Source organism: Hippopotamus amphibius, chromosome 6, assembly GCF_030028045.1.
Source record: "Hippopotamus amphibius kiboko isolate mHipAmp2 chromosome 6, mHipAmp2.hap2, whole genome shotgun sequence".
NCBI lineage: Eukaryota > Metazoa > Chordata > Mammalia > Artiodactyla > Hippopotamidae > Hippopotamus > Hippopotamus amphibius.
The window spans coordinates 68,231,036-68,257,599 of record NC_080191.1 but is presented as its reverse complement, the minus strand read 5'-3'; the positions used below and the strand labels follow the sequence as shown (position 1 = coordinate 68,257,599).

At 36.1% G+C, this 26,564-nt stretch overlaps 1 protein-coding gene across 5 annotated transcripts in view; it reads right to left on the bottom strand.

Annotated features, from left to right (window-relative positions):
- TTK (TTK protein kinase) overlaps positions 1-26,564 on the bottom strand; it is a 41,597-nt gene that overhangs the window by 7,784 nt on the left and 7,249 nt on the right. For 4 of the 5 annotated variants that reach the window (XM_057740276.1, XM_057740278.1, XM_057740280.1 and 1 more), the window contains 13 exons: positions 26,310-26,453; positions 25,536-25,650; positions 25,300-25,372; positions 25,111-25,205; positions 23,716-23,803; positions 22,567-22,687; positions 18,788-18,936; positions 11,052-11,188; positions 9,559-9,685; positions 6,840-6,932; positions 2,570-2,727; positions 2,272-2,423; positions 1,106-1,230 (listed from right to left, as the gene is read on the bottom strand). In XM_057740276.1, the coding sequence (XP_057596259.1) occupies positions 1,106-1,230; positions 2,272-2,423; positions 2,570-2,727; positions 6,840-6,932; positions 9,559-9,685; positions 11,052-11,188; positions 18,788-18,936; positions 22,567-22,687; positions 23,716-23,803; positions 25,111-25,205; positions 25,300-25,372; positions 25,536-25,650; positions 26,310-26,453 (1,577 nt within the window). The remainder of the gene's footprint in view (positions 1-1,105; positions 1,231-2,271; positions 2,424-2,569; positions 2,728-6,839; positions 6,933-9,558; positions 9,686-11,051; positions 11,189-18,787; positions 18,937-22,566; positions 22,688-23,715; positions 23,804-25,110; positions 25,206-25,299; positions 25,373-25,535; positions 25,651-26,309; positions 26,454-26,564) is intronic. The other variant, XM_057740277.1, reaches the window with a different exon arrangement.

The following is a 26,564-nucleotide window of genomic DNA, read 5'->3' as shown; positions in this document are numbered from 1 at the left end:
TTTCTATAATTATGATGGGCAGCAACTGTAAAACTTTTCAGGATAAAATTATATTAATGGCCATAAACTTTGAAGGAATTGATCAATCACTCATTTCTGTGCTGGAATAGACCCACAACACTTTTTTTAAATAAACCAAACAGCCAACCAAAAATCTAGCTTTGTCTCCAAGTGCCCCCTGGGCCCACGTCCAGATAGAGATGGGATGGATGGGTGTCTACATCATGCAAGAGTTTCCGGAGCAAGATTATGCCAAGCTTACACTGAACTCACTTTATTCTAAAGTGATTCTGCTTTCAAACAACACAGAACACCTGTGCTTTAGAGCCTTGCCATAGAAGATCTCTTCGTGCTGATATACAACTAAATGTTCAGCCAGATTTTTGATATAGAAAGAAGTGACTGTCAAATAGAATTGTTTGAAGGGCACGCTGCCCATCGACTCCTAAAAAAATCTAGTTTCACTGCTAGGATGACGGCAGATCCACATCAGAAAGCCATATACACGGAACACATTGCTTTGGCTCCAAGCAGGGACACTTTTAGTCATTCTTTGGTTGTCATCATCTCAGTTTTTATGAGGACAAATTTACTAAGATAGCTATTGCAAATCCTATTATAAAAATGCACTTGAGTACAATATTTTTTATGGTGTTTCCAATATGAAGGCCCAATTAAGAATTTTTTTTTCAAATGTAAGTGATAGGGAAAGCTTCACTTCTCTGGAAGAATGAAATAATCTTACCTCATGGACAATGAAAAACATGAAACTGCAATTCTCTCTTTAGTTGCTACCAGGAAATTGAGACAAAGTTTCTGGTGAATTTTAGATAATGACCAAGATGATTTTCAAGGCAGGTATTACTGCTTCTCTACTTCAGCTATAGGAAAATCATTCAAAATTGCTGGATATATTTCTACCGGACCTTGATTTTCTACACTAAATTGTATTAATCATGTGATTAATTTGTTTTTTATAGTTATAATATCTATTCTTGTAAAAAGGCTTCAAATCCTTTGAAAAATGAGATCCTCATTAGCAAAATAACACTTCAAAGGGGAAAAGGAATTGAACTCTACTGTGTGGTAACCAGCCATTCATTACCTGAGAGTCTTTAACAATACTTGTTGTATCTGGTTGCATTTGGTTTGCAATTCCAAAATCAATTAGCTTTAGCATTCCATCAACTATCAGAAAGTTAGCAGGTTTCAGATCACTGTGAACAATACCTTTGAAATAAAAATCCATAATATTAGACCATGTAAAACATTCTAAGTACAAAAAATTTCACAATTTACTCAGAGTTGATTCCTTTAATTAATCAATCAAATTAAATATTCATTTTTAACATATTCTACAAACACATAGCACTTGCTATGTGCCAGGCACTATTTGAAGTTTGTCACTCGTATTAAATCTTTTAACCCTCATACCCATGCAGAGGTAAGTACTATTATTATCCCTATTTTTAGCTGAGGAAACTAAGGCAGAGTTTAAGCAATCTGTTCAAGGTCACACAGTCTAAGTAACACTGTCATGATTGAGCCCAGGCAGTCTGGCTTCAGAGATCATGCTCTTAACAACCACTGTGATTCACTGCCCACAGGAGAGCGCTGTAAATTACACTGCCAGGTGGTAGGACCCTAAAGCTCCTGACACACCCATCCCTACAGCCTGATGTTGATCACTGGTGAATTATCTTTTAACTTATAGGACGGGAGTCAAGAGGAGACAATTTACAATTACCTACATTATCAGTTATTTAAAATAAGGAAAAGGTAAAGGCAAAGGAGCCCTAAAAAGAAGCAAGTCCAAGTAAGGTAAAAAGCCAATCCAGAATGTAGAGCTAACAGTTAAAAGATAAATAAATAAAACCAACTCCCACACAAGGTACACAATACACAACAGCTAGGAGAATGAGTGAAATAAACATCTCAGATTTTTAGGATCCCTGAACCCTAGTCTCAGATCTGCTACAATCCATGTATTTGGAGACCCAGGATTATGGACTATGTTGATACTGACAAGGATACATTTTGTATTACAGATACTTTACGGAGGTGAGGATCTGAGTTCATGTCCTATATCCTTTCGTTAACAGCATTTTCAAGAAATGGTTTTGTCCCTTCATCTTTATTAAATTTCCAAATATTTAGTTTATCTAGCCTGAAGGTGCCAATAACCAATACCTTAAAATTATAGGTGTATTTCTCTAAGGTAGCACTACTAATGGGTATTTTAACTTTTCATATGAAGAGATTTTAAAATACCATGTTGATGAATTGTGTAAACTGCCTCCAACATATTTTTCCAGTAGCTCTTGCGTTCCCATGGATTGATGGATTTTTTCTTTTTAAGCCAAGTATTAAGATCAATATTTCCACACTCCATTACCATGTAGATGTACTGATCCGTGATTTCACTGCCATTAAAAACAAACAAAAACAACAAAACAATAAATGGTTGGGTTAAAAAAAAAAGGTTATACTACTAAGATTTACTAAGTATTTATCTTAAGAATTAAAGCAAAAGAAAAAGTTTTCTTTTTAAATTAAAAAAATTTCTTACTAATCATAAAGCCGGATGATTTTATCACTGTGTTGTTGTAGTTTATTCAGATAAGCAATTTCATTGCGGTAACTATCGACTGTTTGGCTATCTGCTTCTTCTAAGTTCACATACTTGATAGCATGTATCTGTTTCTTTTCATTCAACACCTGAAATACCTGTAGAGTAGAATAAAGGAAAAAGTTTAGAATACACTATTTATATACTGTCACAACATTTCTACATTTATTAGACAGAATCTTAGGTTAAGGATTATTGATGTGAATAATTTAAAATGGGCTTATTTTGAGTATAGAGGGAAAAAAAAAAGCATGTTTGGAGAGTAACAGTACATTCTCAACTACCTATAACAATGGGCATTCAATAACTCCAAGTCATAAACCTAAAATGTTTCTCTATCAACACATAAGAAAGGTAATTTAAATTTCACACATATTCATAACACTCTGTTAGATGTTGTAACCGGGGAAATAACCTGAAGAAAAAGACATTCAAAAATGCTAAGGAAGACTAAAGGCTGTAATAAAGAGTCAATTCATTTCACAGATGGTGTTTATTCCCTTGTGCCTGGAGTTGACAATTTCATTCATGTGGTAGAGAATATTTTAAAATAGGTGCTAATTGTAAGCTATCAGTATACTCGGTTGTGAAAGTAGACCAGGTCCAAGTTTCAAAATCAAGCTGACAGAAATAAGATGTTTCAGTAAGCATAGTGAGGTCCAGGTCAAACTGCTCTGGCTATAATGACAGTCAACTTTTAAGCAATATTGATAAGGCAGATAGTACATTTCGAAAACACTAATGCGTCTAAATTTCAGCAAATGTGCAACAGGGATGGGGCTTCTAAAATGCAAGAATTCGGATACAAAATGCTAGGGTAAGCAAGAAACATTACATTCATTTATCTCTTGTCACTCTGAAGTAAAATATCCTTTATTTAAAAGCCATCTAACCATACTATCCAGCAGATACTGGCAAGAAATAAGAAAAGAGCCAAAGTGTATCTGATGAGGTTCATGAATTTCAAGTGCACTGATAAGCAGAGTCTGCCAGGTCATCAGGTACTGCTTAGTTACCTGTATTTTAAATACAAAACTCTAACGAAGTATTGCTGGTTTTACTTGCACAGAAAGCAAATTAGAGGGGGAGGGGCATAAAACAGTGATAGGGCAAGAGATGACAGAAAGTAGCAAGAAAGAAAAGTAATTTTAAAACAGCATAAAGCCATTTTGCATGATGTAAATAGGCTTATAAATCTCAGAAAATAAAATAGTATTCTGTTTTAATACTATTAAAATGTTAGGAGTACCTACCACACAGGGCTGGAAGGATGCTAAGATGATATGTTTGCAGTGTAGCAAATGTTAGCTACCATCGTTAGAGACAATTAGGACGGAATAAAGCATACGTTTCAACACATATTAAAGTTGTCAGGTATAAAAAAAGATTTGCAGGGGAACTTTCCTGGTGGCACAGTGGTTAAGAATCCGCCTGCCAGTGCAGGGGACACAGGTTCGATCCCTGGTTTGGGAAGATCCCACATTCCACGAAGCGCCACAAGCACTGAAGCCCACACACCCAAAGCCTGTGCTCCTCAACAAGAGAAGACATAGCTCATCGCAACTACGGAAAGCCCATGCGCAGCAACAAAGAGCTAATGCAGCCAAAAATGAAATAAAATGATTTTCAGGGTATTAAAACAAATATTTCAAAATTTTTGAGCAAATGAAAACTTTTAAATTAACTTTTTCCACGTAGATGCTTTTACTCCCCTATTGCCCCTGCTCTGGCAAAACTCTTGCAATACCTGATGAGATAGACTAGAGAGCCCCTTCTTCCATTTCAGAGACAGTGTCAGAGTTAGAATTGTCAGTTTCAGAGAAAGTTAATGAAAAAAACAGAAAGGTTAGTGTCCTGAACATTCCTACTAGCCCCATGAATTTTCTAAATGCTCTTAATACAGTATAAGTTGGTCACTGTCTAAACTCTAGCATAGACAGAGCATAAACAATGTTTCATAAAGCATGTTATCTTCTTTTCCCTGAGGCATGCTGATTTTGTCAACACCATCATAATAATTAAGTAATACTTCAATTGCACTAAGAAACATGGGCCAGTCATAGTTTTATCACTTGACTCTTGACTTAAGTAAGGTTATATCTTCATTATCCTCCAAGGGAAAAAAATGTTTAAAAAAACTATTAAGATAATTCTACATCTTCTAAAAACATGCTACTAAATGAATAAATATGTTGATAAAAATCAGTTTCATTGTCCTTTTACTTCCATGCTTAAAATGTGAGGCAAGGGAGAAAACAAAGGAAATGTACATAGAAAAGAAACTAATGTTATTGAATAATTGCTACACATGGTAATGTACACATCCTACTTATAATAAATAAACAAGACATCTTAAGCAAGTCCAGTTATTGTCAGCTGGCTTAAAAAATTTTAATAAAACTGAAAATGAACTGAATAGGCTTTGTTTCATGTATCATCCTTAACAACTCAGAGCAGCAAAACAGCTGAGAAGGGTCAGTTTATTCATTCAACAAACACTTCACTGTTTGTTATTTTTCCAGGCACTGTTCTAAGATAACAGAACAAACATTGGTAAGTAAATCAGACAAACATCCCTACGCCGATAGAACGCACATTCAAGTGCAAGGGGATGCAAACAACAAAACCAAATAAGCAAATTACAGAGCACATTAGAAGAAAAGCTACAGAGAAAGATAAAGCAGGAGAGGTGAAAGGAGCTTGCTGGCAACTGGAAGGTAGGAGCTGTGCTTTTAGAGCGTGGTCAAGGAAGGCCTGATTGAGAAAACACTTGAGCAAAGACATGAGGGTACCTGGAAGAGTATCAGCTCTTATGCTAAAACAGACCAGGAGAGCAAGGACTGAGTCAGTGACACTAGTTAGAAGGTGATTGTAGCAACTCAGGTGAAAAAATGACGCTACTTTGGCCAAAGGGATAATAGTAGCGTTGGTGAAGAATAGTCAGATTTTGGATGGACTTGAGGTAGAACCAACAAGACTGCTGACTGGCTGGGTGAATGTGTGAGAGTAAGTGGAATCAGTGATGACCCCACGGTGCTTGGCTGGGTGATTGGAAGAGTGAAGCTGCCATTTACTGCAATGGGAACACCTACGAAGGAAGAGTTCTGCTTGGGACATATTAAGTTTTAAATATCTATAGACACCCAAGAACTGATGTTGAGCAGTCAAACTGGACAGACAAGTCTAGAATTCAAGGGAGAAGTCTGAGCTGGAAATATAACTTTGGGAATTGTCAGCATACACATGGTACATAAAGCCACGAGCCTGGATGAGAGCACCAAGGCAGTGAGCAAGTTTAGAGAGAAGAGAAGAGGTCAAGAACTGAGCTCAGGGGCCCTGCACCATTGAGATCAGGGATATGAGGAAGACAGAAAAGGAATAGCCAGTGGAGAGGAGGAACACTGAAAGAGGCGAAGTGGGAAAAAGAGCTTCAATGAGGAAAGGATAATCAGCTGTCCCAGTTGCTACGTAACCCACAATCAAAGCTAAGAATGTGTTTTGGCAAAAATATGGAGATCACTGGTGGTTTTGGTAACCATCGCTTTGGTGAGTAACGAAGGTAAAAGTAAAAATCTGATTTAAGTGGATTTAAGAGAATAGAATGAGAAGAATTGAAGATGAGAAGTTTAGACAACCCTTTTGAGATCCCTTCCATCCAGAGAATTAGAACCATATAAATTTAGAACTCAGATACATTTAGGAAATGATCTATTCCAATTCTAGAAATTCATGTTACTAAATTCTGTTTTTGAGAAGAAAAATTCAAAACAAAACCAAACCCATTAATCAAAAACCTTGCTGAATCACCTTACTTACTGAATCATATTAGTTACTTACATCACAGTCCGACTCACTTTTAGAAAGATTCTTTTGTGATAATACAAAGCTGTCATTTGCCACCCCCAAGTCAATGTTAATGTTCTTTAGAGGAGAAATGTGGAATCATATAGGACATTAGAGAGAAGAGCAGGGAATTGAAATTAAGAGACGGTCTTGGAGAGAAAAGTAGGAAACTGAAATTAAGAGATGGTCTAAAGAAATACACCATTTGTAGAGGGGAGGGGATGGGAGAAGGGGATGAGAAGTATTTTTTGGCTCAATGGAAATATGGGCCCCTAGAAGTTAAGAAAAAAAGCCCCAAAAGGTAAAAAGACAAAGAGGGGAAAGTTTAAAATATTTTTATTCATTCTTAACTATTTAAAATACTTACCTTACTTGAACCTCCACTTCCTATCTGCTTCAATATGGAATACATTTTTCCTTTAACTGAAATGCATTCATTTGTTGAAGAGGATGCTGAAATCTAAATAATTAAAATAAAGATGCAAATGTTTAAAGAACATGCCTGAGAAACTAGGGTGCATTTAGTACAGTGAAATGCTTCCAATTCTGAAATTATCTGAAATCTTAATTAGATATGTCACAATATTTTAAAGAAGTAATTTACATACTTTAGTTAAAGAAATAAACTTACTAAGTTAATATATAGGCAAAGTTCCAAAGTCTCCTGTTCTAACTTGCCTTTACTTCTTAACATAAATATATAAATAGAAAACTTAAGGGGAAAAAAACCACGATGTCCAACATATAAACTCACAAGCTATCACTTTTCATCTTTCTTACCTATTCTTTTCTCTTACACAAACCTCTTTACTTACATACATACACATATAACCACACAACTTTATATTCTTTTTTCTCATTTGGCATTACATTATAAAGGAAGCAGCATGCTAAGGTGCTAAGCGTTCCAGAATCAGACAAATGCAGATTTTAGCAATGTCCCCTTTATGTGGGGTGAGATTCAACAAGTTGCTTAGTTTGAACCTGGGCATCTTCCTCAACAAACTCTCAACTGATGTACTACATACAATGTGCCCCACCTTCCCTTCCCTGATGCTAGAGCCCTATGTGGACCTATAAATGCTCTGAACAGGTGGAGTGTGTGAGGACTTACTCTGAGCTGACAAGGAAGCTGAAGACACAGAGAGCACCTGATTAACCAAATTGAAACAAGGTCTGAATAAACCTCAGTTCAACTAAGGTCCTGCTTTAGAGCCCAAATGGTAGAATCTTTCCCATGTGCTGTCCTTCTACATAATATATATAAAAGACAAGCTTTCTAATTTCTTTGACTTCCAGATTGAAAGACACTGTTGAGGCATGATGTATGTTTTCTGTAAGAAAGTGTTAGGCTTTGAAATATGGACCCGTTTTTTGTCATTGAGTTGTACTTTATCACGAGTCTTCGCTGCCCCCTCCCCTCTCTTCCTTTTGGAGCTTCCTCTCCTAATACTTAGACTGAAAATTTCTGAGGGAAGGAAGCGGTTCAATACCCTTTCCCCCTAGCTGCTGACAGTTTTTAATTAAGAGCAAAGTAATTCTGACCTATTTTTGATTCAGCACCGATGTGAAGTTCAGTTTCCTACACAGGACACCCTGCAACCCGCCTAGTCCACCCTCCTCACCGTGACCAGAGCCATTTCTTAAAATGCAAATAAGATCATTTCACGTCCCTGCTCCAACCTGCTCCACCGCTTGCTATCCCTCTTGGGGCAAAACCTAAAAGGCCCAGCAGAACTCTCAGGATCACCCCTGCCCCTTGGTGACCTCCAGCCACACTCTGGCCTCTTTCTGTTTCCTCCTGACACTGACCTCTTCTAGAAGGCTCCTTGCCCCTTCACTCGGTCATGCCTGGCTTGACTTTTAGTGCTCAGCTCCAACAGGGCCTGACATGAGTAACAGCACAATAAATGTATGGACAAACCTGATCATCCTTCTCTTTCTCCTTTGTAATTTATTACACTGCTGAGTCAGTCCTCAGAACACTAGTACCTCTTTCCAGTTACTATACTCTGTTGTCAGCTAAATTTTTTGTTTCATTATTTTTTAAAATGTGGTAAAATGTATACAACATAAAATGCACTATTTTAACCATTTTTAATTAAGTATCCTCTTCAGTGGCATTGAGTACATTCACATTGTTGTGCAACCATTACCACCAGCCACCTCCAGGACGCCTCATCATCTCATACTGAAACCCCTCGAACAGTAACTCCCCATTCCTCTCTCCCTCTAGCCCTTGGTTCTACTTTCTAATTTTTTAATCTCTTTATTTGTCTAGTTAACTACTTCTGTAACCTCTTTGGGTTTTTTTTTTTTTTTTCCTGTTTTATTTAAACAATTGTTGCTAACTTTTATTTACTAAGCACCAAGCTCTGTTGTAAGAGCTGCATATATATTAACTAACTTAACCTTCACAGTCATCCTATGGGGTAGATAGCTTTATTATCCCCATTTTATAGATGATGAAATGAGCACAAGAGTTTATTTAACTTGTAAAAGGTCACACAGCTGGTAAGCAGTTGAGTCCAAGAGTCAAGGCCAGGCAGTCTCCCTTCAAAACTTATACTTCTTACTAATTTTAGTACTGATGTCAAGAGAATGTCTAAATAATTTTTTTTCCAGATGGCAATACAATCGCCTTGCCAGCAAAAAAAAATTTTATCTTATTTTATAATAATGAGTGTATAACACATTTTAGTAACATCTCATATTGTTATTCTGATATTCTTAAAAATTTACTCGTATATTAATGAGCCAATGAAATGAAGTTGCTCACTAACAGCTGTCTTACATAGTTAAGTGGAATAAAAAATAACTTGGGTTACAAAAGAAATTTTTATCTAGCTATTCAAACTAGATCCTTTGGGCTAGTTAATGAAAAATACTTCATTAGCTTCTTTGATAACTACCCTCTCAAAGCCATGAGGCACCCTTATGAGAATATCAGAAAAGAGTTTTGCCTGATGGGACTAAGAATGGACAAGTCTTTAATATTGTTCTTAACAACTAGAATCTGCAAAAAATAAAATCTTTGAAACTGATCATGTGTTCACACATACCATCATAAATAAGGCTTATCAAACCTGTAAATTCTGAAGTGGAGTAATGGGTATTTGCTGCTGTTGCTGCTGGAAATAGGCAGGTTGGTTATATGGTGTTGACAACTGACAAGCAGGTGGAAAATCGTTCTTTACAACTGGAGTTCTAAAGCTGGGGAAGATATTTTTTAAAATTTAAAACATTAGAGCTTTAAAACAAGATTCTGACTCAGATTCTGTGAGGAGGATATAAATTTAAATGTGTTACATCAAACAGAATCCAAGTCAGTTTTCCTAATATCAATACATCTGAATTATTTATTCTAGATACACCATTACCAGAAATTTCATTTGGGGGTAATTCTTTCTGAAAGTAATTGTTTGTCTCTAGACAAGGAGTCCTTATTAAAATAAATAAGATGTCATTTAAAATACAGAGTTGGGGTTATTTTATAAAATTTAGGCAAAGCAAAGCTCAGCCTATGGCTGATCACGGATTTTATGAGTGCTTCTTAACAATAATGTTCTACAACAGCCTACTAGAAACATCGGAAAGCCAATTTCATCAGAGGAGTTTGGCCTTTGAACATAAAGCTGCTCAGCTCACCCTCGTGCTTTGCTCGTCTTATTCACTGTTGTATATGCAACACTAAGAATGGTGCTTGGCACAAGAGAAGTCTACAAGTATTTGTTGACAACAAGTAATTTCACAAGAAATAACTATAGCACTATTTTAGTTAGCAGTCATCCTTTAAAATATTCTAAGTATAATAAAATGAGGTAATATACAGCCAAATTGTATTAAATAGGTAAGAGACTAGGTTCTAAAACCCCAAGGCCAGTTCTAATTAAGATCAAAGTTTACACTGTGAAAACGAAAAGCAAAAGGCATCATGGGCTTCAGTTATCCTCTAAGACATTAAAAATATATTAAAAACATAGTCACTAGTTGAAGGATATTATATGCCACATCACTTCAATATCCCTTGTGCTTCCTGTCAATCAGCAGAGACCAGCTTCTTCACTCATCCCCCACTGTCAGCCACTCCAGTCTTCACCACCACCAGGACTATGTGGAGCTATACCACCAACCTCTTTCAGAACCATCACACTCCAATTAACACCTCCTTTGCTATAAAATGTATCTACTCTTTATCTGTTCTAGGAATGATAACCTTCAGAATATCTCTCTCAATTACAGAGGTATCCATGTGGCATTGCATGATTATCAAGATGTTTGGCATGTTTAGAGTATTTATAGATACCGCCAATAAATAGATATACAGGTATAAAAAGTATAGAGTATATATAGTAGGTACAGATTACAATATGACAGAGACTTTCATAACAATTCTTAAAAATATATCATAGCAACCTTCCCCTCCCCTTTTACAGATGAAAAAACTAACGCTGAGAAAAATAATATAAACTTGGAAAGTCTTTATAAAGTAACAGAGCATGATTCACTTCTAGATCTGTTTGGCCCTGAAGCCCATGTTATTTCTATTGTACTAAGCTGAGAAACTAAAAGTAATTACCAGCTCATGTAATCATCCAAGGCACTGTTGCTGGGTGTCTTACAAATAGATTTTGGGTCAATCCATTTAGGTGCTGATATCGGTGGCGACTGCTTTGAAATCAAAAGGGCAGGTTGCTCAAAAGTGGTTTGTTTCTGCTAGACCAAAACAAAAATCATCATGATTTGGGGTTTTTAAATTAGTCACCTGTTCAACAGTTTCACAAACATAACTTCTAAACAAAATTAAAACATGAAATACAAAAGCATGCTAAAATAGGTAGACGTATATGTTCCAGTCCTTCAATAACTTTTTAGTATAGCTCTCTTACTCTAAATTTTGAAGTCTGTTATTATTTTCTTTAAAGGGATTACAAGTAGAGGGAAGGTACACAGCATTGTTTAATAAAACAGGATTGAATATCCTCTCCCATTGCGGCTACTGTCACTAGCACTGAACTTTTATAATCTAAATAAGTACTCTGTGGTTCAGGAAACTAGTCTTTCTTTAATCAATAAAATCATTTCCTACTTTTATGTTTGGAGGGAAAAATGACCAAATATTAATTATTTAGCAAAATTTGAAATGGCAAATACCTATCTAGTGTTCTTCTCCCTTGTAAAAGACATAGAGCTTGTAGAATTTATCTCATACAAATCCCGAAGCAATGATGAATATCCTCTACAGCAGAGATAGGCAAATTACAGACTGTAGGCTGAATCTGGCCTGCTGCTTGTTTTTTAAATAAAGTTTTATTGGAACACAGCAATGCCCATTCATCTACATCTTGTCTATGGCTGTTTTCATGCAATAATGGCAGAGTTCAATAGTTGCAACAATGACCACCTAGCCTGCAAAGGTTACTAAGCCTCTACAGAAAAAGGTTGCCAACTCTTGCAAACCACATTTCGCTTCAACACTATTAGTGAGTACTTACTACCTTTGCTTCAGTTTGGGGACAGCTTTAGTTATTAGCAAGTATTCACAGATATTTAGATTAAATCAGCCTCTATACTATAATTTCAACCCCCTGGGTCCACATTATGCTCTGGAGAGACACAATGGATAAATCTATACTGTTTTCTACATTTCAAACCCCTGAGTTTTTTTGGTTGGTTTTTTTTTTTTAATTTTTTATTAATTAATTAATTTTATTTATTGGCTGCATTGGGTCTTCGTTGCTGCACGCAGGCTTTCTCTAGTTGTGGCAGTTGCAGCGCGTGGGCTTCTCAGTGATGTGGCTTCTCCTGTTATGGAGCATGGGCTCTAGGCACGTGGGCTTCAGTAGTTGTGGTGTGAGGGCTCACTAGTTGTGGCTCACGCGCCCTAGAGTGCAGGCTCAGTAGTTGTGGCACATGGGCTTAGTTGCTCCTCGGCACATGGGATCTTCCCAGACGGGGGCTCGAACCCATGTCCCCTGCATTGGCAGGCGGATTCTTACCCACTGCACCACCAAGGAAGTCCCCCCTTGAGTCTTTGAAGATAGCTAGCATAGCCACTACATTTCTTTTTCCCCGCTAAATTTCCCACTTCATTTAAGATTTCCTCATATATATATTTGCATTAGTGGTTAGGAGGGTATTGAGAAACTGTGGTAGTAAGATTTTTAAGCAAGGGAAGTAGAAAGGTTGTACTCATAGACCGGGACGCTTGCATTTGAGATTTTGGAGATCAGAATTGAGGCTATAGGAATGGGTAGCTAAGGTGAAATTAAGAAAATGGGCATGAAGAAGGAAGAAGTTATGAATTTGGAGGCCAGGTGTAGGACTAGTGATACATAAGGGTACAGAAGCTAACAAAAACTGATAATAGTTGTTGGATTGAAGTCGAAAGAAGTGACCCAGAGCCTAACATTTTCAAAGAATGATGGGAATCACAGGATGTTCAGAGATGATGGCAGTGAGCAGCAGAGAGGAGAGCATATCCGGAAGGCACCTCAAAAGGACAGGATTTTTGCAAGAGAAGAAATGGTCTGGACATAGCCTTGGGGAGCTTGTAGCTGTAAGGTAAGTGAGATGTGAGACAAAAACAGCCTCTACTTGAGTGGGCTGCTGCAGAAGTAGCAACCTCAAGAAAATGCCTAGTTTTTTTTTTTTTTAACCTAAGTGTACTATTCGGTGGTTTTTAATATATTCACAAGAGTATGCAATCATCACCACTATTTAATTACAGAACACTTTCATCATCCTAAAAAGAAATTCTGTACTAGCAGTCACCCTCATTCCTCACCCCTCCAAGGCCCTGGCAACCACTATCTACTTTCTGTCTCTGTGGATTTGCCTATTCTAGACATTTCTTATAAAAGGGATCACAAAATATATGGCATTTTGTGACAGGCTTCTATCACCTAACATGTTTTCAAGGTTCATCCATGCTGTAGCATTTATCAATACTTTGTAACTTTCTACTATTGAATAAAAAAAATGAAATAATAAAACCAGAGTACCACATTTTGCTTATTCACTCACCATTTGAAGGATATTTCGGTTATTTCTACTTTTTTACAATTATGAATAATGTTGCTATGAACATTCATGTACAAGTTTTTGTGTGGATATATATTTTCAATTCCCTTGAGTATACACCTACCAGTGGAATTGCTGGATCATATGGTAACTGTATGCTTAACTTTTTGAGGAACTGCCATACCATTTTCTTTTCTTTTTTTTTAATTCAGGACATTCTAATTTCAAATTAAGTGTAATTAGTAATTATGATACGGTGCTTTTACTTTTTAATACTTCCCCCCCAAATTCTTAGTAATTAAATATGTTACAATGAGCACTATAATTGATACAATCATAAAAAGTACATGAATAAACACAAAATACGTGTACAAAGCAATTTTTATGAACAACACAACAATGCAAGTTGGTGTCTGATGAAACAGTACATAGATCCAAATCTGGAGGGCAGCTAGCAAGCAGAGGAAAACTAGACCTCACATGCAACCAGGAATAAAAGGCAGAAAATTACTAGTAGGAAATCTCTTCTAAGAAGGCATATTTAGATTTTCTTCTTAAGTGTAAATTTTCTCAACTAGCACCTCATAATAACTCTGGCAAGGTGATCACCATTTATTTAGTTCTCAGAATGGTCCTCTTCTCCCTTGACTCAAGAAGAAGCAGTGGTGGGCTTCCTAGGTGGTGCAGTGGTTAAGAATCTGCCTGCCAATGCAGGGGACACGGGTTCGATCCCTGCTCCAGGAAGATCCCACATGTCGCAGAGCAACTAAGCCCATGTGCCACAACTATTGAGGCTGCGCTTTAGAGTTCGTAAGCCACAACTATTGAGCCCATGTGCCACAACTACTGAAGCCCACGCACTCAGAGCCCGTGCTCTGCAACAGAAGAAGCCTCTGCAATGAGAAGCCCACACACCACAGCAGAGTAGCCCCCATTCGCTGCAATTAGAGAAAGCTTGCATGCAGCAACGAAGACCCAACATAGCCAATAAATAAATAAGTAAATAAATTTATTAAAAAAAAAAAGAAGCAGTGGAGGTAAGTTATATTGCTATGCTATACCATTTTCAAGTGACTGCACCATTTTACGCTCTCACCAGCAGTGTACGAGGGTTCCAATTTATCCACATCTTCACCAACACTTATTATTGTCTCTTTTTAATTATAGCCATCTTGGTGTGTGTGAAATGGTATCTCATTGCAGTTTTGATTTGATTTCCCTAATGAGAAATAGTTTTAAGTCCCTTTACCATTCTATTGGTTTACAGGTTTTAAAAAGAAAAAAAGAGGAGATGTTGTTTGTCCATGATTCAACCTGTCAGGATTCTTCTCATCTAACATTTGTTATCTACTCCATTACTTAGACCAAGAGTTCTCAAAGAGTGATCCAGAAATAGCAGAAAGAGTGTGACCCCAACATCCTTTCAGGGAGTCTGAGAGATTAAAACTATTTTCATAATCATACCAAGACATTATTTGCCTTTTTCACTTTCATTGTTCCATGAACATAAACTAGTTTTCCCAAGGCTAGAAGGCATGTAACAATGAAATAGATTGAATGCAAAAGCAGATACAAAACTCATTTTCTGTTAAGCCAACCATTAAAGAAATTGTGAAAATTTTAAAACAGTATCACTCTCCTCACTATAATTATTTTGTTTTGAAAAATACTAATTTTTCAGAAGGAACATATCTCAACATAACAAAGCCATGTATGACAAGCCCATAGCTGACATCATACTCAACGGTGAAAAGATGAAAACTTTTCCTCTAAATCAGGAACAAGACAAGGATGCCCGCTCTTGCCACTGTTACTTAACATGGTATTGGAAGTCCCAGCGACAGCAATTAGACAAGAAACAGAAATAAAAGGTATCTGAATTGAAAAGGAAGACGCAAAACTGTCACTATTTGCAGAGGACATGATAATATATACAGAAAACCCTAAAGACTCCACCAAAAAACTGTTAGAAACAATCCCATCAAAAATAATAAAATAGCAGACTTCCCTGGTAGCGCAGTGGTTAAGAATCCGCCTGCCAATACAGGGGACATGGGTTCGATCTCTGGTCCAGGGAGATCCCACATGCCACAGAGCAACTAAGCCCATGCGCCACAACTACTGAGCCTGTGCTCTAGAGCCCACAAGCCACAACTACTGAGCCCAAGTGCCACAACAACTGAAGCCCACACACCTAGAGCCTGTGTTCCACAACAAGAGAAGCCACTGCAATGACAAAATACCTAGGAACAAATTTAACCAGGTAAGTGAAACACTTGTATGCTGAAAACTATAACACACTGATGAAAGAAACTGAAGACACAAATAAATGGAAAGATATTCTGTGCTCATGGATTGGAAGAATATTGTTAAAATGACCATACTACCTAAAGCAATCTATGGATTCAATGGAATCCCTATCAAAATTCCAATTTTGCATTTCTCACAGAAATAGAACAATCCTAAAATTCATGTGGAACCACAAAAGATCCTGAATAGCAAAGCAACCTTGAGAAAGAAGAACAAAGCTGGAGGCATCACATGCCCTGATTTCAAACCATATCACAAAGCTATATTATTCAAGACAGTATGACACTGGCATAAAAATAGACACATAGATCAGTGGTATTGGGAAAACTGGACAGCCACCTGCAAAAGAATGAAACTGGACTACTTTCTCACACCATACACAAAAATTAACTCAAAATGAATTAAAGACTTGAATGTAAGACCTTAAAACATAAAACTTCTAGAATAAAACATAGGTGGTAAGAAGCTCCTTAACAGGGGTCTTGGCCATGAATTTTTGGTTCTGACGCCAAAAGTAAAAACAAAAGCAAAAATAAACAAGCAGGACTACATCAAACTAAAAAGCTTCTGCACAGCAAAGGAAACCATCAACAGAATGAAAAGACAATCTATGGAATGGGAGAAATATCTGCAAACCACATACCCAATAAGAGGTTAATATCTAAAATACACAAGGAACTCATTACAACTCAATACCAAAAATCAAATAACCAACTTAAAAATGAACAAAGGACCTCATTAGATATTTTTCTAATAGATATTCTTCTATTAGATAGAAGACATACAAATACATAGCCAACAGATATATGAAAAGATGCACAACATCACTAATCATCAGAGAAATGCAAATCAAAACCACAATGAGCTATCATCTCACACCTGTCAGAATGCCTATTATGAAAAAGAATAAATAATGTGTTGACAAGGAGGTGGAGAAAATGGAAGTCTTGTGCATTGTTGGTTAAAATGTAAATTGGTGCAGCCACTGTGGAAAACAGTATCGAGGATACTCAAAAAATTAAAAATAGAACTACCATATGACCTAGCAGTTCTACTTCTGGGGTATTTACACAAAGAAAAGGAAAACACTAACTTGAAAAGATATCTGTATCCTCATGTTCATAGCAGCATTACTTACAATAGCCAAGAAATGGAAACAACGTAAATATCCATTGATGGCTGAGTGGAGAAACAAAATGTGGTACGTATACACAGTGGAATATTTTTCAGTCATAAAAAGATATGAAATCTTGCCATTTGTGACATCGATAGACCTTGGAGGAATTATAAGTGAAATAGCTAGAGAAAGACCAATACTGCATAGTATCACTTATATATAAATCTAGAAGGGAAAAAAAAACAACAACAAAACACCAAGCTCACAGATAGTTTGGTGCTTGCCAGGAGGGGGAATGGGTGAAGAGGATCAAAAGGTACAAACTTCCAGTTATAAGATAAATAAATCGTGGGGATGTAACGAACAACATGGTGACTATAGTTAATAATACCGTATTGCATATTTGAAAGCTGCTGAGTAGATCTTAGAAATTCTCATCACAAGAAAAACAATTTGTAGCTATGTATGGTAATGTGTGTTAACTACACTTAACTGTGGTGTTTATTTTGCAATAGAGTTGATCCTTGAACAACTGGGAGGTTAAGGGTACCAACCTCCCATGAAGTCAAAAATCCACATATAAATTTACAGCTGGCGCTATGTATCCACAGTGCCATATCCTCAGAACCAACCAACTGAAGATCATGCAGCACTATAGTACACATTTATTGAAAAAAAATCCATGCATAAGTGGACCCACACAGTTCAAACTCATGTTGTACAAGGGTCAACTGTATATCAAATATCGAGTCATTACGGTGTACACCTAAAACTAACATAATGTATATATCAATGATACCTCAATAAAACAAAATACTTATTTTTCATAAAAGTGTATCTACATTCACATGTAGTAAGTTTATTATTGTTATTTTTAATAAATTAGTAAATATTTAAAAAATGTATTGGTTTTACTTTCTGTTATAGCAAATACAGATAAACATAGCCTACATAAACCAAAGCTCTTTTTTTTTCCCTTTGGCCATGGCACAACTTGTGGGATCTTAGTTCCCTGACCAGGGATTGAACCCAGGCCTTCAGCAATGAAAGCCCCAAGTCCTAACAACTAGACTGCCAGCAAATTCCCCCAAAGCTCTTTAGAGGCCTCAATAATTAAGAGTATAAAAGAAGGTACCAAGACCAAAATATTTGAGAACAGCTGAGTTAGAATACAACTGAAAAGTAATAATGGGGAGAGTCCGGCCATGGACTACATACAGGTATGGCTCTCCACCAGATCCTTCCTTCTGAAATGGACCCCAGCCACTGGGAATGGTCATTCAACCTGCTACGAATTCACACTGTCTAGACTATATTTTTCTATTTTATCCATGAAGACGACAATAGGAAATTGTTAAATGCTTGGTACAGCACCACACTGGTTCAGGGATCAGCATATTGTTTTCTGCAAAAGCCAAGATAGATTTTAGGCTTTACAGGCCAGGTGCTCATTGTTGCAATTACTCAACTCTGTTGTTTTGGTTCAAAAGCAGGCAGAGAAGGTAAGTAAATAAATGGGTATGGTTGTGTTCCAATAAAAAGTTGTTTACACACAGGCTGGGAACTAGATTTGGCTCCCAGGCTGTAGTTTGCTGATCCCTGCACTGGTCTACCAGCCATCTAGAAATACCATTGAAAACAGAAAGGAATTCAGCTTGACATATACTCTTACTAAACTAAACCTACGATTGTTACTGATCACTGTTTTGTGAATTAAAAAAAACAAAAACAAAAACAACACACATTTGAGCAAACTACTTCACTAAGTATGTTGCATAAGGATTTAAAAAAGAAGAAAATACTTAACACGATCATCACATTATGAACAATGGCAATGTTACACTTGAGGTAGAAAAGAAAGTTACCTCTGTATTAACTTTTTGGATCATCTCTGGAATCTGCCACTGATTTGAAGATGCAGCAGGATTCTTGTTTACACATTCTGACTTTCTCTTTGATTGCCATTGTTTCTGGTTACTTTCTGGAACCTTTGGTTCTTGATGTTCTTTAGTTTCTGAAATTGCATTTGTTGTTGTCATTAATAGGCAAGAATATTTGATAATACCAAAATTTAACTTAAACAATAGAACACATTACAAACTGTATTAGCATTTTGCTCTTAAAAACAAAGAGAAACTAAAAACTTAAACCAGTTGCTGACAATTCGCTTTTAGCAAGTCAGTTTTACAAAGCTGCAACAGCCATCTTGCTGGGTTGTTACCTAGAGCTTTATCAGAGACCTTTCTTAATTTAAATACTTTTGGTCTTTACCAGAAAACAATGAAGTAAATAAGTAAAAATTCAAAAACATATATGTCATAAAATCTTACTAATAAAGAGAAGCTGGTTCACTTTTCATAGACCTAGTTTTTTTCATCAAAAATTTTACCTTAAACTAGCCTGTAATTTACTTTCTTAAGGGGCTCTGAACAAAAGAGCCTCAACAATAATATTGACTATTTTATGAATGTCAACATTCCGTTCCTGTCTTAACAGATGCAGCAGATGCAAAAATTCTAAACAAAATATTTGTAACCGATATACAAAAGGTATAATAAATTATGACCAAGTTGTGTTTATTTCCAAACACAAAGTTTACTTAACACTGAAAGTTAATTTAATTTGCCATAATAATAAAGAAGAAAAGTATGTGACCAACTCAATAAACACAGAAAAGCTCTCTCATAAAATTCAACACTCAGTCACAAAAAGACTAATGTTAATTTAGGTATAAAGCAAAACTCACTCTGTTTTGATACTTAATAAGGAATAGCTATAAGACTCTAAGGCAATTATCATACAAGGATAAAATGGTGACAGTGTCCCTCTAAAATAAGGAATGAACAAAAACGCCATCTAGCATTCCTTCTATTCACCATTATACTAGAGATGATAAGTGCAATACAGCAAAGAAAAGAAATTAAAGTTAAAAGGACTGGAAGCAATAAAATGTATTACTTTCAAACAACACAAAAGAATTTATATGAAAATATTAGAATTATTCAGTGATTTTAGCAATGCCACTGTAAATAAGATCAATAGCTAAAAGTTAGTTGTATTTTTATATACCAGCAACAAAGAAGTAGAGGATAAAATTTTTTAAAAAGATCCCATTCGTTATCATAACACCAAAAAAAAAAAAATCAGGTATTTAGGTATATCCCTAGCAAAAGATAACCAAAATCTCTACACAGGAAACAATTTTTTCAATAATGTCTTGAAGACTACTTAACCGAATGAAGGGATATGGCAGTTTAGTGGACTAGAAAATTTATCTGCTAAGATGTCAACTTGTCCCACTAGATCTCAATCAAAAAAAAGGAATCTGACAGACTCTAATATTTATATGGAAATCCAAAAGGTTTAGAATAACCAAAATAGCTTTGACAAAGAACAAAGTTGGAAGATTTACACTGACAGATATGAAGATTTACTGCAGTAATTATGACAGTATTAGTACAAAGACACAAAGGACTATGGAATAGAGAAGAATCCAAAACCAGACATCACACACAGACTCATCTAATTTACAGCAATTCACTGAGGGGGAAAAGGGTCTTTTCAATACATGTTGCTGGACCTACTAGATATCTACATGGGGAGAAACTATGAATCCTGACACTTCCTCTTAACTATACACAAATATTAAATTCAAATAGAATATAAGTCTAAATGTGAAAGGTAAAATGATGTCTTCTAAAATATATGGAAATGCCTTTATGATCTTGGAGTAGGAAAAGATTTGTTTAAAGGCACAGAAAACACTCACCATAAAGGAAAAGACTGATAAATTAAAGTGCATGATAATTAAGAATTTCATCAAGTCTTCGCCACATAATAGGAGAAGTTACTTTAACACATATACCCAAAAAAGGAGCTGTATTTAGACCATATAAATGTCTCCTAAAAATCAATGCGAGAAAGAAAGGAAACCCAATGGGAAAACTGGTGAGACTTGAACAAGTACTTCACAAGAGGATACCCATATGGCCAATAAACACAAAAAGGCATTCAACCTCATTAGACATCAGGGAAATTCGAATTAAAACCACAGTGAGATATCGCTTAGCAGAATCAGAATGTCTAACATTAAAAACCAATAATGAAAATGACTGGGAAGACTATGGAGCAAGAGCAACATAAGTGCTGGTCACACATAACATTTTGGAAAACTGTTTGGCACTATTGCCGAGCTGAACATATGCACATCCTGTGACCCGACAACCCCACCCTGAATACACTTGACGGAAATGGGTGTGAAAGAAATGAAATTCCATTGGGCTGTACTCTTGTGATTTGGGCAGTTTTCTGATTGGAAATTTTACTACATAATAAAGTATCACTGACATAGTGTAGGTACTCAACAAGCATTCACTTAAAAGCATTAAATTAGGTGCCAGATCAGTACTATAAACAGGCATTTTTGGTAAAGATGATTTTTCAATCATATCAGTTATAATAGGTGCCATGGAAATATAAAATATAACAGTTTTCCCCGAATACTAGGAAGAGGAATCTATAGTTGGCCCTCTGTATCTGCAGGTTCCACAGGGCTGACTGTACTACATCATTTTACTTAAGGGACTTGCGCATCCTAGGATTTGGGCAGCCATGGGGGGGTCCCGGAAACAATCCCCTGCCGATACCAAGGGATGCTGATATTCCCAGTCAAAACAATGGCATCCCAGTTTGCAGGGACTGAGGGCTTTCCTGAGATATGGGACTTTCAGGGCTAAAACCAGAAAAGGCCAAGTGTTCCTCCTTAGTCCAATTAAAAGAAAAGTTACACCCAATCTGGCAACTTTTTTTTGGACAATGATCATCTAATTCATGATCCCGTTCAAAAATCTTTGATGGTCCTCTGACATCTAAAAACACAAACAATTTAAGCCTGGCCTTCAGGGTCTACCTAGTCTTATCTCCCACTTCTATATTACCTGTGTTACAGTTTTCAGCATAATTGGTCATCTTTGGTTCCTAGAATATTTTATTTTTTTGCATACGCTCTTCTCTCCATCTGAAATATTCTATCACTGCTGTTTCTCCCTATTTAAATGCTAACAATTCTTCACGTTTCTTCTCCTTCACCAACTATTTCCTTATTTCCCCTAAGCCAAATTAGTTCCTTGGATTTCTCCTTCCACTGAATCCTCATAGCATTTTATTGATGCGGTTCTCATGATACCCTCTATATTCTACCCAGCATTTTATTTATTAGCACATCTCCCACACTGGTTGGCAACCTCCTTAGGACTCTGTCTCATTCATTTATATATCCTTAGAAGATTCATCATAGTACTTACTCATAAAGTGGAAAAGCAAATGTTTGACAAAAGAGGAAAAGAAGAATTGTCATATAAATACAGCTCTGTGTACTTTCCAGAAAGCATTTGTCAAACCAACTGAGAAAAATAACTCAGTGCCATTGTATTTTCCCTCCAATCTTTCTTTAATGCACCTTTTAGGCAAATAAACCTTCTTTGCTACAGAATTTAATACTTTTCATATACTGTATACAATTTAACTGAAATACAATATAAAGGGACATAGTCACAGTCCTACATGGCAATTGTTAGGTGGCTGGTCAACTTTCATAAGTACAAAGTGATTCTCTCAAAGAAGCAGTCTGTTTTGTTACTCTTACCTTCTAATTTTTTTAGGAGACTTGATTCACTTTTACTCTTCAGGGTTACTGAATCAGTAATAAGTTCAGAACTCTTCTCATCTGACATCAAAGGTTCCTTGGAACGAATATTTTGAGCAGACTACATAAAAATAATAAGATTTGATTTGATATAAAATAAAGTCTCATCAACAGAAGTAGTACTAATCTCTCTTAGTGTTCAATATACTAAAGTCTCACCTATATGAAAAGACTGCTAGGAAAATTGCCTATTATAATTATATGTAGACTCACAAACTCCCAGCAAAGATAACTTCTAGGGCAATGGGAATGGCCATAACCATATAATTGGCCAATTTACTTTCAATAGACATATTAACCAACTGATAGAACATAGTCACTTAAAAAGAAAGGTTAGGAAATTTGAATCCAACGTAAGACACACTTCATTATTTTGTTACTATGATCATATTTTATCACCAAAAATAACAGCATTGGTCAAAATCAAGATTTGTATAAGACAGTAGTTATTCTAAACACAGAAAATAAACTTTTGACACAACTATGCACTATTCTCTAAGATAGCTGTAAATTAAACTCATTATTTAAAAGCATAGACCATGAAAGAGAGAGGAGTTACAAGGAATCTAAAATGGAAAAGACCTACATTGTGATGCCAGGGGTTTAACTCAACTACAGTAAGTACAGTATAACCCCTAAAAATCAGTGCACCAGGGATTAAGGCTGTTTCCTGCCTTTGAACTTCACACATCTGCCATATCAGGACATCAGGATTATCTAAGCCCTCATCTGCCCCATCACAAAGCCACTCCCTCATTTTTGTCTAAGATGCTCTGCCAGATCATATGATTAAACACACTACGAAACAAAAGCTGGGGGGCACGGAACCCAGGCCAACTAACCTGCTTAAACACTACATAATAATTGCTAATTCAGTTACCCCAGGAGATCACTGATCGTCGCCCTACCACCCAACTGAGGAGAAAGTTTAGGATTTCTGTGCCACTTCCCATGAGTAGTCTGACATCTCCTAGGGCTTCAGGAACACTGCTGGAGATACATACACCATGGACTCCTTTCCTGGAAAAAGCTCCGTGGACCTTGGGTCAGGAACCCTTGCTCGAAAGAAAGATTTAAAAATGGACATACCTTTAAATGTCTCAACTCACTGGAATCATTTCCACTTGATTTAGATCCAGAAATGATTGCATCTCGGCATTCTGATCCGGAGATCTGTCTGTTACCCATGAAACAAAACAACTGTGATGTTTAATTTGAAATCAATCATTTCAATGTATTATTTTTTTCCATTTTAAAGGTGGCTTTTTAGCCATATGTACACCTTTTAATTGGAAAAATCACTTGGAAAGATATTTTTAAAAATAACAAGATTCCAGTATAAATGTGACTAAGTTAGGTGCTGGGCGGTGACAAAAATGAAAGAGATGAGCAGTAAGTAGGTGAGTGCCTACCCTGTTATGTAATAAGTGACAGCTGGAGTCAAGGTACAACTGTGGGAAAGGATAAGGGAACAGCAGTATGTAGATCAAACTACACTTCAGGTTGCAAATAGCTTAAGGACAAGAATTAGGGTGTAGACTCTCCTATGGGTGAGTGCCTAGCTCACAGTGTATCAAAACAAGCACCAAGAAAATGGCTGGTTTGGTTTTGTTCTGATTTTTTTTTTGAGTGGGAGAAAGTCTCCTTTTCTTCTTAAGCTAGTAGTTGAAATGGAGGTGATAAGAATATAGTCATCTCAAAAGATTTTGGAGCTTAACCTTGAAAACCAAAATGATCTTTAATATCAATATTTAGTCAAGCCCTAAGTACAATAAGAATTTAAGTATAGAAGACACCAACTGAAAATAATCCATTGTATTTCTAAAGTTTACTTGCAAAATGAATCTTTGGAATCCAAGGAGCCTTTTCCGTTAGAAACAACCTTATGAATAGTGGTTAGAGTTAAAAATAGACCAGAAAAAAAAAGTCCCTTAGCTAAGCTGGAATATGAGATTCTCACTTTTCAAGTTGAACAAAGAACACGTGGGATGTGGTAACAATACTTCATCTCTACTTATGCTGCCCCACTTCTTGAAGCCCTAGGCTTGGAAGCAAATGAGTGAATTAATCATCTCTCCCACTGATAGCTGCCCTTTTCCCTGAACTAGCTGCAAAAGAAATTGTTCCCAGACTTCCCTCCACCACTATGGAGAACTGCATACACACTAAAGAGAGTCTTACCAGAACCATAAGCAAGAAATGTTCAAACATCAGGAGTTTTTACCCCAGGGCTGTTTGCATAGTCTTTAAAGCTTCATGTTGACTTAATATTTTTTCCTCTATGTTTCCTAATTTTTTAATAGTTGCTTTAATGGATATTTTTAATCAGTGAAAAAGCAAACTAAAGCCACATTTCCCACTCATTCCTCATACTAAATAAAAATGGAATCATAACTACTTTTATGTAGTAAAAGACTTTAACATCATTCTGCCATCAATCTTCAAGTTTTGAAAACAAGTTAAAAAATTAAAACTCAAACATACCTTTTAGTAAAAGGTGGTGCAACCAAAGTATCTGTTCTCTCATGGTAATCTGGGCTACTAAGAAGGTTCACTGGGACTCTTCCAAATGGGCATGACTAAAAATGTTTTGAAAGATTAAGTAAGTAACTAGCAAACACGCATAAACCTCACCACCACCATTTTAATCAAAGTAGATTAAAAATAACTTACCCGTTTAGCCTTGTTTGTTTGTTTCAAGGGATTTCGATGGCCTACCTCTGCATCTTGAGGGGGTATGTTTTCTCTAAACAGAAAGAAAATACCTCCAATTTAAAAAAGAATAATATTGAAATATGCATTTTCACCAACTGCTAAGCACTGTTATTGTAACATGAAAATACATATGTAGATGTATAAATAATATAAATGCATGATGAGCATTTAAAAAATGGATTCAGTTTCCTTACCCATACAAAAACCTGGCTTTAGTAGTCTGTCCTCTGGAATCACAACTGATGTTCCTATTCTGTAAATGTCCAACTGTATTGGGGAATGGTTCTTGCACATTTGATACTGTAGGTGCTGTAAACATTTTGAAATTGTAATTAAATTTATAAAGACATAAGGAACACACAAAAAAAGTAATCTCAAAAACAAGAATATTTTAAAGGTCAATTCATAGTAAATATCTGTCCCTAAATAAGATGTGCAGACACAAAGATGTTATGAAGATAATTCTCTAACTGTACTTCATAACTATTCCATAATTATGTAACTGTTTATTCAGAGTAAAGACACATTCCTTATTTCTGATAGCAAAAAGTCATTCTCTTGCCTAGATCAAGTTTTTTTGTTTGTTTTTAATTGAAGTACAGTTGATTTACAATGTTGTGTTAGTTTCTGGTGTACAGAAAAGTAATTTATACACACACACACTTTTTCATTAGTGTTTATTACAGGATATTAAACATAATTCCCTGTGCTATACAGAAGGACCTTATCGTTTTAGATCAAGTTGTTTTTAATGTGTTACCAATTAGTTTGATTAGGGAAAAAAAATTTCCAAGAAGAGAGTAATGACTTCGTTACTTCCAAAAGTCTTACCTCCTTTACATCTAAAACTTAATCTTAGATTTTGATCATTCTAAATAAATTATATTTTTCTATAAAATATTATCCTGAATCCTTTTATGCAGGATAAAACACCACAGGAAAGTATTAGCACATGCTCATATATTTACCTGATAAACTCTTCTTTTCTTCCTCTGAAAGCAGCTGCTTTTTTTGAAGGTTTAAATTCCGAATGGCAATTTCCAGCATTTCTAGTGGTACTGCTCCACATTCCACAGCTTTATGAAGAAGTTGGTTACTTTTTTTGAAATTACCTAACAAAGTAAAAAGTAATTATCATTTTAATGCAGCAACCTTCACTCCCTAAAGACGTATTCATCAGGACCTAGAAAAAACTTTTAAAATCTTAGGCGGCCTGGGGGCGG